This window comes from Cebus imitator, unplaced genomic scaffold (genome assembly GCF_001604975.1).
Source record: "Cebus imitator isolate Cc_AM_T3 unplaced genomic scaffold, Cebus_imitator-1.0 Scaffold207, whole genome shotgun sequence".
NCBI classification, from domain to species: Eukaryota; Metazoa; Chordata; class Mammalia; order Primates; family Cebidae; genus Cebus; species Cebus imitator.
In genome coordinates, this window is record NW_016107522.1 from 526,706 (window position 1) to 540,342 (window position 13,637).

The 13,637-nt window shown below is 37.3% G+C and overlaps 1 protein-coding gene across 5 annotated transcripts in view; it reads right to left on the bottom strand.

Moving 5' to 3' along the window:
- Positions 1-13,637, bottom strand: part of WDR33 (WD repeat domain 33) — a 107,817-nt gene that overhangs the window by 51,907 nt on the left and 42,273 nt on the right. For 4 of the 5 annotated variants that reach the window (XM_017548428.2, XM_017548429.2, XM_017548432.2 and 1 more), the window contains exons 3-7: positions 12,988-13,056; positions 12,194-12,298; positions 9,067-9,162; positions 8,720-8,871; positions 6,938-7,035 (exon numbers count right to left, since the gene is read on the bottom strand). In XM_017548428.2, the coding sequence (XP_017403917.1) occupies positions 6,938-7,035; positions 8,720-8,871; positions 9,067-9,162; positions 12,194-12,298; positions 12,988-13,056 (520 nt within the window). Of the gene's footprint in view, positions 1-2,368; positions 3,042-6,937; positions 7,036-8,719; positions 8,872-9,066; positions 9,163-12,193; positions 12,299-12,987; positions 13,057-13,637 lie in introns of those variants that run through there. The other variant, XM_017548431.2, reaches the window with a different exon arrangement.

Genomic DNA, 13,637 nt, shown 5'->3' on the forward strand with positions numbered 1-13,637 from the left:
CTGACCGACATGGTGAAACCCTGTCTCCATACTTCCCTCACTGACTAAACTTACAATGTTATACCATATTTTAATCATATACTTTATTAAAGAATCTACTCACCAAAAATGAAAAAGCCAAGACATATTATATATTTATCTAATTGTATCAGCCTTTCCAAAGCTCAGAATTTTAACTTTAAAAACTATCAAAGACCTGATAAGCTGAGTGAGATCTGTAACAGAACAGGGTAACTAATTCATCAGAACAAAAATTTAAGCCTCACTCAAAACTTACAGAAGCATACAACTACAGAATAGACAACTAGAGAAAATTTGTATCTTTAATCAATATAAAGATATAAAGGCTTTTTCTGAAAAATGACTGCCTAAATTATTAATCATAGGGATTTGTCACTGTTAAAAAATTTGAATATTTAGCCAAGCATGGTGGCTCACGCCTGTAACCCCAGCACTTTGGAAGGCTGAGGCGGGTGGACCACCTGAGGTCAAGAGACCAGCCTGTCCAACATGGTGAAACCCCATCTCCACCAAAAAATACAAAAATAAGCCGGGTGTGGTGGCACATGCCTGTAGTCCCAGTTACTGGGGAGGCTGAGGTGGAAGAATTGCTTGAACCCAGGAGGCAGAGGCTGCAGTGAGCCATTATTGCACCACTGCACTCCAGCCTGGGTGACAGAGCAAAATCCTGTCTCAAAAAACAAAACAAAACAAAAATTGAATCTTCATATACAAAAGAATGCCTGGGAGTGGCTCTTGACTGTTAATTAAGACACTAAATATAACAGCAGCAGCATGCAACTCTGTACCCCAAGAAAGGTACATTCAACAGGTTTTGGTCATATTATGCACAATATTTTAAATCAGCACAGAGATTAAAAGAACAAAGCCCAGCATAAAAATTTTAAACAGTTCCTGTAAAAATATGAACACATCATGTAAAATGAATATTTCAGGACCCTACTACACAAATTTTTTAAAATAATGTGCTTTAGATGTTAAATATAAAGCCTTTTTCCCTCTCAAAATATAGCCAGATAATTATTTACATAATAAGACAACCTACCATGATCCAGTCTTTTTAGAATTGCAGAGTGCCTTAAAGAAACACTTCCTCAAAGAAAGAAACTGGGTAGAAAATACAGGTAGCTGTATGTAAAATGGGTCCAGGTGGTTGTTTGGATGGTTAAATGAGATATGCTTGAAGTGCTTTTAATATTAAAAGCATGCTAAGTCAACGTAAGGAATTTTTCTTTAAAGGTGTTTCTGTTTTTTGTCTTGGGGGTAAACAATTCTGGAGAGTGTTTTGTAAAACCTTACAGAAATAAATTAGGTTCATTATCATAAACTACATGGCTTGCCAATTTTACTTTAGTAACAAAGTCATTTCCAATAAAAAGCACCCATTTTTTGGAACACTCAAACTCTGTAAATGTGTCTTCACACAGTTCAAAACCACACTGCCAAACCAAAAGATCTTCGTGTAGACAGCGGTCATCCCATTTAGTGTAAACCACAGTGAAATACAATCCTGAAGGGGCACACAGACTTATCGAAAGTATTAGCAATAATATTATTTTTCTTAATCTGTGGGATGAGTACTGAAGTGTTCATTTCCATTCCATTAGTATTTTATTTGAAAACTAAAAACTCCTGCATAAGTCTCAACAGAACTGCTTATGTCCATGTTCTATTTAATAAATCTTATAACCCATTTGTAGTGGGAACCATTAGCTATGGTTTAATATTTTTGTTACATTCACTATAACCTCTACAATTTTAAAGAATGTTAGAAAATGAACTTGAGTACCTCGTTTCCTCCGCCTACACCCTTCTCCCCCAAAAACATCTTTACTTCACAATTATGTCATTACAGCTTAAGAAGGCACTGTTGCTGGCATTCATTTAAAACATAAAAGAGACAGTTTAACATAGTAGTTAAGAGCATGAACACTGGGGCCAAACAAACAGGCTTCAAATCCAAGCCTCAGCTCTTACAAGCTATATGACCTTTGACAGGTTTATTTAACTTTCTGGTACCTTGGTTTACTCATTTGTTTTTTTTTTTTTTTTTGAGACAGAGTTTCGCTCTTGTTACCCAGGCTGGAGTGCAATGGCGCGATCTCGGCTCACCGCAACCTCCGCCTCCTGGGTTCAAGCAATTCTCCTGCCTCAGCCTCCCGAGTAGCTGGGACTACAGGCGTGCGCCACCATGCCCAGCTAATTTTTGTATTTTTGGTAGAGACGGGGTTTCACCATGTTGACCAGGATGGTCTCGATCTCTTGACCTCGTGATCCACCCGTCTCGGCCTCCCAAAGTGCTGAGATTACAAGCGTGAGCCACCGCGCCTGGCCTGGTTTACTCATTTGTAAAATGAAGAACAACCAGTACTGCTCGCATAGGACTACTGGGAAGATTAAACAAACTACTTACAATATGCCTGATATACTGTAAGTATAATGTGTCAGCTATTATTGTTAAAATCAAGAAGGTAATACAAAATTAAAGCATGCTGAAATTTGTTAGCTGATTCTCTTTACGAGTATAATAGGGAGGCGTGAGGCTGTGGGAAACAAATTAAAAGAACATAATGCCTCTCAGTAAAATTTATTTCCATATTCTTACTTATTCTGTATTTTCAACCTGCCAGTAATGAAATAATCTGCTTCCACATGCCGATAAAACTACGCTTCAAGCGCTCACATGGCTCTCCTACCATACTATCAGACATCTTCAGCGATTGTGAAAATATCTTACCTTCCCTACTCAACATGAGGATAGGGTTATATCTTACAGAACAGTCTACTAGGTAACTTGCATATAGGATACTCATTGTTTATTAGATTTTAATGGTACTATTTCAGTTGGAGTCAAACGTGTAAACATAACTTATAGGCTCATTTAGGCTCACATATTTCTGGTGTGTACAATGTTATTTTATCATAAGCTGGGAAGCTAGGGGAAATTTTTTTTCAATTTTTAATAAAAACTGTAAAAAAATGTTACTGTAATCCCAGTCCATAAATCGCCACAATCAACACTAGAAAAAAAAGGAGAAAATGTGTATAAACTATGGTGACTTACACATCCTTTGTAATGGTGGACATATACATAGTGCTTCTCAATGCTGCAGTATATTCTATTTCATAAATGTCTGTTTTTTCCAACTCATGAGCCAACCAACAAGGACTTTTATATAATAAATCCACCGACAACAGATCTATGCTCATTTTAAACCTCAGAAGATACTGATTATTTTTCTCTTCTGTAACTTTGACCTTTTCTAGGCCTAAGAGCAATCTCAGAATGATACTATTATAAAAAGCAACTACAGGCCAGGCACAGTGGTTCATGCCTGTAATACCAGCACTTTGGGAGGCCGGGTCACGTGGATCATGTGAGGTCAGGAGTTACAGAACAGCCTGGGCCAACATGGTGAAACCCAGTATCTGCTAAAAATACAGAAGTAAACTGGGTATGCTGATGCATGCCTGTAATCCCAGCTACTCAGGAGGCTGAGGCAGGAGAATCACTTGAACATGAGAGGCAGAAATTAGAGTGAATCGAGATTGCACCACTGCACTCCCCAGCCTGGGCGACAGAGCAAGACTTGGTCTCAAAAATATTTTAAAAATAATAAAAAAGTAAAAATAAAAAGCAACTATAAACTCTGCATTCAAAGTACAGGTCCAGTGTGGTGGCCCTCACTATAATCCTAGCACTTTGGGAGGCTGAGGCAGGAGGATCCCTTGAGCTGAGGAGTTTGAGACCAGCCTGGGCAACACAGAGCCTGTCTCTGCTTAAAAAAATAATAATAATAAAAAAACTATGGTATCATGGCTTCTGTTATGTACAGGCACACTGTATACTTAAAGCTAAAAAACTCAGTTAAGAAGACCCTACAGCTGTCTTTTTTTTTTTTTGAGACGGAGTCTCGCTCTGTCACCCAGGGTGGAGTGCAGTGGTGTGATCTTGGCTCACTGCAACCTCTACCTACCGAGTTCAAGCGATTCTCCAGCCTCAGCCTCCCAAGTAGCTGGACTATAGGTGCCCATCGCCACAACTGGCTAATTTTTATATTTTTAGTAGAAACGGGGTTTCATCATGTTAGCCAGGATGGTATCGATCTCCTGACCTCATGATTCGCCCACCTCAGCCTCCCAAAGTGCTGGGATTACAGCCATGAGCCTGGCCTACAGCTGTCTTTTAATACTTAACGGCTTGCCATGTGACTGAAGTGCAGACTTAATTTTTGGTATTCTGTAAGCCAGACGCCTTGTAAGGAAGCAGATTTCGGATATAATGCAAGAACTCCCTGAAAAGTAGAGCTGTCTAAAATTAAAAGGAATTCATGTGAAGTAGGGAATACTCCATCACTGAAAATGTTTGTGAATAGAAGACTGTTTTTTAGGAATGCTGTAGAAAAGTATTTGATAGAGAGTTCAACTATATGATCACAAACTCCTCTTAAATAGAGTATTCTTATATTTTCTTAACAGTTAACTCCAAAAGTAATGGCCTGCCACACAACACTAACAATGCAAAGGAGTATGCTTATCTGCCTGATGCCACAGAGTCTACGTGTGTTACATGAACATCATCCTTAATAAAGGGCGACTGATATTTTAGAGGTCTGAATATCCTGTCCCTATTTGTTTGACTTTGTGATCCAATTTTCTCTCAGTAGCACTAAGTAAGTTCACTTCACATTTAAAGAACTTCTCATCATCCCTTGAAAGAACCGCCAATCCACCATCCCTCTGACCCCACAACTCACCAAGGGGAGGATGGGAAGCTCTTAGATGCAGAAAATTTGGAAAAGTGAGAAATGACAGAAAACACACAATTGGAATCTAATAACTCTTCTCCTACACCAGACTTGCTATCAGAATTACTGCTTGGGTGGTATAATCAACTTAGTTCAATATATTCATATCTGCTTCACATACTGAAGTGTCTTGGGGTACTAAAAATATTATGACTATAAAGCAAGTAGAATATTTTTTAAAAGAATCACACGATATTAGAAAGCTAGAATGTAAATCCTCAAAGTATGTGAAGGCTCATTATACCTTTGTGCATGTTTGAAATTTCCATAGTAAAAACCTAAAACAATGAGCCCCCAAACAAAAATCTCAACTCTCATTTATGATACTTAGCTTCATCTAAATTTACCTGGACTTATTTGAAAATATATAACTGCTAGTTAACATCCCCTGCACACTCTAAATTCCAGAAGAAAATTCTTAATAAAACCCTTTCATTACCAAAACGGAATAATGCTTCACTGGATCATGGGATTGAAAAACATTACCACACAGATTTCCTTCTTCTTAAAATCCAAGCTGCAAAGTGGTTTCAGATCAGACTTCAGTTAGTACAGTCCACTGTAAAATTAGTTGTTTTAATTCTCTAGAGTTAGTTTTAATAAATAAAATTATTTCATTTTCTGAAAGTTTCTAGGATTTTAAAAACTTAGAAAATATTTGACTTATTTCTGTTTAATAGCTAAGACTAATAGTGAGGAAAGATTCAACGTAAGTGTGGCATTGAGCTGGGTGCCAAGTAAGATTCTAGTCCTGGCTTTGAACATGTCACTTACACCCTTGGAGTCATGGTGCTCATCATAAAATGACGCTGACAAGATGATCTCAAAGCCTTTGTCTCATTCTGAAGTTATACAATATTATGACCTTTATAATGAGTATACTTCCTCAATGTGACAGGCTCCCTATCCTTATGAAAGCTATAATCATACACTGCTGTGGATCAACCCAAACAAAATGCACAAAGTCAGGAGTGTTTAAGCAAATGTGATTGAAGATGCTGGCTTGAAATATGGACTGAAATAAGGTTAAAGTATCTTAAGAGTCTTTCCTGTCTCCAAAGCGTCAACATTACATGCTATAGATAAAGCTCTGAAAAGCTGTGGGAAACTTACGATTCACTGAGACAACGATCTCTGCTGACTCTTGAACATAGGGAAAGGCTCTGAATAACAATTTGACACCCAACACCTGTAGCACCCATCCTCCCACCCTGCATTTGTGTCAGAGAAAGATGGTACTTTTGTGGCATTCTAGAATCAAGGATATGGAGTAGAAGATACTGTTTGTTAAACAGTACGTTTAACAGGTTCAAATTAAGCACCTGAGAAAAGTACCTTCCTACTTAATAAACTAATAGGATCCAGTTAGAAGTCTCTCGTTGTGATGTTTGTATTGCACATATACAACAAATTCCTTAACTCTACCACCACTGAATTCATGTAACTCACATTGATATACTGTTAGTATTTCAACAGTCTCATTTTACAGAGTCCAATATTCTAATCATAATCTAAAATAATCGAAGTGAGAATATGGACTTCAGTTATAGAATGAATTCATAGAGGTTTCTTTATTAATTATGAAATCAACAAAAGTAAACAAGCAATGCCTCCCCAACTTAGTAACAAGCAGGCCATGTAGTACAAATGTGGTGTACTGCAAAACCAACTGCTTTCAGAAATAGTAACACTAAGAAGTGTAGCTTTGATGCCTCTGTCTTGTTGGTTAACTCACATTGTGAAAGGGCGGCCAGGAGAATGAGAACTATCTAAATCAAACCACACTGTCCATATGTTGGGAGCAAGTACACTGGCTACAGGAAAGGAAAAGGAATACAGCCTAAAAGACGCATACAGATAAACAAGTAAGGAGAGGGGCCTCTTGTATTTAATTCATAGCTGAAAAATTCAAAGATGACACTGGTAGTAAAAACCTACAAAATGACTGTGAATCAGGGAAAGTGTTGGTTTTTTTGAAGAGCCTGAGACGGTGTGTACATGTAAAACAATTGAATGGAGATGTAGGCCAGTATTGTGGTTTTGTGATGATTCAACCACAAATGTCTTCCCTGTTTAAATATTCCAATCAGTACTGTTAGTACACGTACCTCGGAGAATTCTTTCCTCATGGCAACGAAGAAAGTCCCAGATTCTAACAGTGCCGTCATCAGAGCATGTAGCAAATTTATTATCCGTGGGTGAGAAACTGTTACATGAAGACACACAGCAGGGGAAAGAAGTCAGCATTTAACAGATAATCTGTGCTTCTCAGACAGGGAAAAATAAAAACACGGTGCTGCATTATAAACAGGAGAGGGCAGAATTCCAGTGAAGAAGCCCTTAAAGCGAATGTTGTCAACTAACACAGGCATCTCATCAAAAGAAGACTTCAACGGAGCAGTTGTTTCTGAGTTTTCAACCATCAGTATTCTGAGAACTTCACGTGTGTATTATTAGTGCTAATGCTATCCATGTTCCTTCTCTATTTCCTATCATACCAGGAAATCACATGACGCTGCCTTAAGCGGTAAAACTAAATGGATTATATTTTTGCAGTATTCCTGCAGTCTTTTAAATCGCACACGAATACTGCTCCCAAAAATTATCATCAGCTTCTGCCTCCAACACTTCATGAAATGATAAGCTGAAACAATGTGGGCAGTCTACTAGAAGACTGATTGCTAACCATCCCTACATGTGATGTTTCTCATCTGTTCTAAAGGTCGGTAGAAAACTTTCACATCTTCCTAGCAAGCTATTCCATGGATGTTGCACCTTTTGAGGAAAACTTTAAAATAACGACATTCAGACTTGTGTTTAAAGCCAAAGAATCCACTGCAAGAAGGAGCCAGTTTTTCCCAGTAGTGAAAGATGATCAAGTTTCTCAACTAACACTAAGAACTCCCTTGAACTTTGGAATCCTATGACTAAGAAAAGATCAACTGTGTAAACTCAATGTATGGGCATGGCACTAACGCAAAATCTACAAAGCAAAAGGATGTTCATCCAACAATTTCTGTTAAGATTCTGCAAATATAAGCAAATGACTACAGTGGATGATGTTTCTATAAAGATGTCAACCTCCTCCCACACATGGGTGGCACAACCTTAAAGAATGCTGCTTAGCTTTATTCTGAGGCTGCAGCAATTCTTCAGGCTTGTATTTGGAACTTTTTCCCCCAGTTTTACTATACATATCTCACTGATATGTAAAAATGTACAACTCACTGAAAATATTTTAAACTCCACTTATTGTATACATTTGCATAAGTGATGTTATCAACAGTGAATCAGAAGAAAAGTCCTAGAGTCTTCTTCACAATGATCTGCTTACAGCTGCAAAGCTTGAAGAACCCATTCATTAATCCGTTAATGTTTGCCACATCCAGTTATCTGTGAGGGTTTTTAGTCCTATACTTTCCTTTGGAAGTCGTGGCATAACCAAGCCAACGAGGTCTTCACTTAAGCCTTTTTCCACTTTGTGTGAATTCTGAAGTTGTTTTCTGTAGGCTTTAGATTTTATTCAGTTGCATAATTAAAGACTGAATTCTTTATTTGGAATTAAATATTCTTGTCTTACACAGTAGATAATAAAAAGGAATAAAGTATACACATTATTAATCATAAATGAAAAGAGAAAACCAGTGCAAAATGCGGCAGACAATACATCTCTAACAAATTGCAAAGGCTGATACCGGGACAACACTACTTCAGAAAGGTGCCAGCAAAATGGTGAATGTGTGAAAACAAAGAAAAATATTGTGCTTATAGGGTGCAGAAAGTTTCCCAGAATCTGACAGAGCCCATGCATCTCTGCACCCAGAATACACTTAGAGAATAATTTAACCATGACAATAGGGACTACAGAAAATGGTATATTGTGTATAAACCTGGCCTCTCTAATCGCCTCCTTATGTGCCTGGAACATCTTGACGTTGTTCATGTTCGACTGCCAATATTTCACATATCCTCCGTGGTCTGCTGTCAACATCCACATGTCATTATGTGACCACGTCATGGCCCTCACTGGGCTGTCGTGAGCCTATGAAAACAGAAAACATTAATTAGTAAGGTGCTGCTTCAAAGAATATATGACTAAAGGCTTACAAGAGCATGTACTGACTCGAGGTAATGATTTGTCCAATTCTAAGTTTAACAATGCCAATGAAGTGACTACTGTATATCTCAAGTTCTTCACAGTACCACGGATGATGTATCATCTGGTGATTACTATTACCTGTAATATTGTTTCAAAATTAAAAGTAAGTCCATTCCACAAGGTGAACTCCCCACTAGAAGCTCCAGTGACCAAGCGTCTTCCTTCTGGGGTCCACTAAGGGAGAAAAAAAGAAAGGTTATACAAGGGCACACATCCTCCAATTTCACTAACTTTGAAAACATGTTAAAGATATTTATAAAACATGCAATAACTGACACTAAGTAGATGATACTTTCACTTAAATGTAGCTCAGCTTTATCAGAAGTACTCTGTCAGAAAAGAGCCTAACGCAGTGCAGGAAAAGCTCTAGTACTCTGGCTTCTTAGCTAAATTAAAGATACTAAGTACATGAGGAGTACATGCCCCTACTCACTAAATTACACAAACCTATGAATGGTAAAGACTATTTCAAAATAGAATATGCAAAGACCTCATTTCCTAGGCTATATGAGAGACTAACATAAATAAGGTGATCAGTCACCACCACAACTCAAAGACTAAATAAAGGATTTGGTGCTTACAAGTACTAGGAGACAAATCTAGAAAGAAAAGTTACCAGTATTCAATTAAAAAAACAAGATAATAACAAGTACCAATTTAAGGGAACTGAAGCTATCAAACTCTTCCTGCAGCTAAACATACTTCAAAATAAAATTGTAAGCTCTCCTCCATCCAAAGTACCAAGCAGTGACAAGTCTTATGCTGATCTACTCTCAAAAAAAACCATAAATTGTGCCATGACTAATTAACACTACACCAATATTTTTCATTTTTTATTGATACACAATAGAGGTATATATTTTCAGGGAATGACTATACCAGTAATTCTTTTTGCACTTAAACCCTTTTCTCCTTTCAAATTACACGTAAAACCCTTTTTTACTTTTGGCACTTAAAGCCCTTTAAATATTTTTACATCATTATTTTAACATTACAATTTGTATACTAAAGGAAATCTGTGACATATGTGCTGGTTAATTTGAAATCTTTTTTTTTTTTTTTTTTTTTTTTTTTTTTTTTTTTTTTTTTTTTTTTTTTTTTTTTTTTTTTTTTTTTTTTCTTTTCATTTTCAAGTTTCTAAGATGGATCACACATTGATTTTCCTTAAAAGACGCAAACATACAAAATGTTTACACAACAATCCTATTTTCCAAAATAAAAACTGTGACAAAGTAGAAAAATATGTATGTGCCTAAAGAAACCGTAGGCTAGGATATATAAAGGTTATTTCTTAAATTACACAAATATATGTGATAGTTTGGCTTTTTATTGTTTACCTGTAAGTCACAGTTTTGATTAACAGATAAAAGCCTCCTCCCTTTCTAGTTTCTGTTATCTGATATGGATCCTAACCCAGTCAATACTACAGACAACCAAACTGTAGACACAGAGCCCACAGTCTTTATACCTTAATACCTTTTGTGACTGCACCTCTACTATGTACAAATTCTTCCTAAAACCTTATAGCGTAATCCCCACATGAGAGCATTTACCCACCTTATCAGATATGGCGTGCTTGGATTTTATTCTTTCCAAAAAGGTTTGCCATGTTATGTTAAGAGGATATTAAAATTAGCTGCACATCATATCCCTTTGACCAAATTCCCCTGATTAGAAAAAAAATTATACTATACACTGGTTGCCTGTACTCACGTAACAATGTTTCTTTCTTTTTTTTATTTTTTTAAGACAGAGTCTTGCTCTGTTGCCCTGGCCAGAGGGCAGTGGTGCGATCTTGGCTCACTGCAACCATGATTCTCCTACCTCAGCATCCTGAGTAGCTGGGACTACAGGTGCATGCCACCACACCTAACTAATTTTTTGTATTTTTTAGTAGAGACGGGGTTTCACCATATTGGCCAGGCTGATCTCAAACTCCTGACCTCATGATCTGCCTGCCTCAGCCTCCCAAAGTGCTGGGATTATAGGCATGAGACACCATGCCTGGCCACAATGTTTCTTTACTGATGTTTCTTTTTTTTTTTTTTTTTTTTTTTTTACTGATGTTTCTTTTTTTTTTTTTTTTTTTTTTTTGAGTAGGGCTTTAGCTCTTGTTGCCCAGGCTGGAGTGCAGTGGCACAATCTCAGCTCACTGCAACCTCCACCTCCTGGGACCAATTCTTCTGTCTCAGCCTCCCAAGTACCTGAGATTACAGGTGCATGCCACCACGCCTGGCTAATTTTTGTATTTTTAGTAGAGACGAGGTTTCATCCTATTGGTCAGACTGGTCTCAAACTCCCACCCTCAGGTGATCCACCCGCCTCTGCCTCCCAAAGTGCTGGGATTACAGGTGTGAGCCACCATGCCCGGCCCTTTACTGATGTTTCTACTGCCTAAGGCCACGGAGGCAAATAGGAGGCCTAACACTAAATGCAGCTATTTCCATGGAGTTCAGACTGCCATCTCTCTCCTAAGACCTTTTGGTTCTCCTTGCTATCATACTCCTCTGATATCAGAAGATCTGCTTATTTTCCTCATCTGCCACTAATGTTTACAATTGTCTTTTCTCAGTCTCATTTTTTTTTTCCAACTGTTATTTGCTCAACTTAGACTGTTAACCATTCTACATCTCTGATACTGTTAACCAACAAGTCCATTAGCTAGGAAGTGGAATAATAGAAACATAAAGAAGAAAATGATTACATTACCATCTATAAAAATAAGGGTTAAAATTTAAAATTATATTTTTAAAATTTCAGTTTAAAGGTGCCTACTAGGTACCTTCACAGAACTAAAACTTACGGTACACGGTACACCACGGTTCTTCAGCTTTCTCAGATATTTTCCTGCCTAGTAACTCCTAAGTATTTTTCATTTATCTTGGGATGCTGCTTTGTATACAGGAACAAAAGCATTCCTATTCAAAGACAACTCTGCGGCCTGCTACAATACGTATCCATGTATTCAGAGAGAATTCTACAGAAATTAGCACATGAAGAAAAACAATCCCAAAGTGGTATCTCACTTAATGGTGATAAAGCAGATAAACAACTGGATATTTTTAAATAAAGTTACTAGGAATAAACCAATTTTTAGCCCAGATATACTTTTAAAATAATGTTTCATTTTCTTTGCCCTGTCAAATAAATTTGCTGTATAACTCAAGATTAATTTTCCCCCCAAAATATCCAACAGAATACTTACCCTAACAACAAATACCGGGCATTTTACTTTATTTGTTGATGTCCGAACAAATTTTGTTGTTACTGCATTCATCGGATTATTCAACATTCCTATAGGTGGGACCAGCTACAAAAAAGGAAAATTGGGTTCTTAGAGCTCCTGATTACATACAAGGCAGAAACCAGGAATGTGGCAAGGTAATGATTTCAACGTTTAAGACAAACTGGGGACCATATAAAACTTTTCCTAAAAACGATTATAAAGGATTATTACAATTAGTCTATTAATTAAAAACACACACACACACACACACACACACACACACACACACACACACAAAACAAAATAAAAAAACAATTAGTCTATTAATTAAGTGAAGAAATGTAAGACACAGGAAAGTTAAATACCCATTATAACTAAATAAACAAGAAAATCACCAGACTTCCCCAGTTAGTACTCAAAGTTAACACAATTAAATATGTTCACATAAAGCTAATTAAGTTCAAATTTAAGTTTTAAGAAAGTTAAAATTAACTTTCCATGATAAGATTTTAGATTATTCAACTTCTTGTTGGACACCGCTTTAAGTCCCAAATCAAAAATTTACCCATCATTAGATTAAAAGGAAAATCTAAATTGAGACAAAAATATAACCCATGGTTCTACAGACATGTTACATTATCCCTTTGGGAATATTTTAATTATAAAAATGTAAAAAGAAAAGACCATTTTGGACTTGAAGCCACATATTTTTAGGCTAAAATATTCAAGCAAGGAAGTGTTTATTAAGCTAGTATGACGCATCATATACTTACATCATTGTAATAACCTGCATCAGGCTGAATTGCCCGCATATCTCTCTGGTCTCTTTGCCATATTCTGTTCTGTTAAATAAATAAATATATCAATTACTGACTAGATGGTCTAATTATACTCAATTTGAAATTATTAACAAAACCTAAGCTATTCAATGAATAGCAAACAGGATTTTAAAATATTGTTTTCTAAAACAAATAGTGGGTGCCTTAGAGAGCTTTCCCTTCTGATCCTACTAACATTGCTTAGAACCTTCCTCCTCGCCAGGCCCAGTGGCTCACACCTATAATCCCGGCACTTTGGGAGGCCAAGGCAGGCGGATCACTTGAGGTCAGGAGTTTGAGATCAGCCTGGCCAGCATGGTGAAACCCTGTCTCTACTAAAAATACAAAAATTAGCTGGAAATTGCTTGAACCGGGGAGTCGGAGGTTGTAGTGAGCTGAGATGGTACCACAGCGCTCCAGCCTGGGCAAGAGAGCAACATTCGCCGGGTGCGGTGGCTCAAGCCTGTAATCCCAGCACTTTGGGAGGCCGAGGCGAGTGGATCACGAGGTCAAGAGATCGAGACCATCCTGGTCAACATGGTGAAACCCCGTCTCTACTAAAAATACAAAAAATTAGCTGGGCATGGTGGTGCGTGCCTGTAATC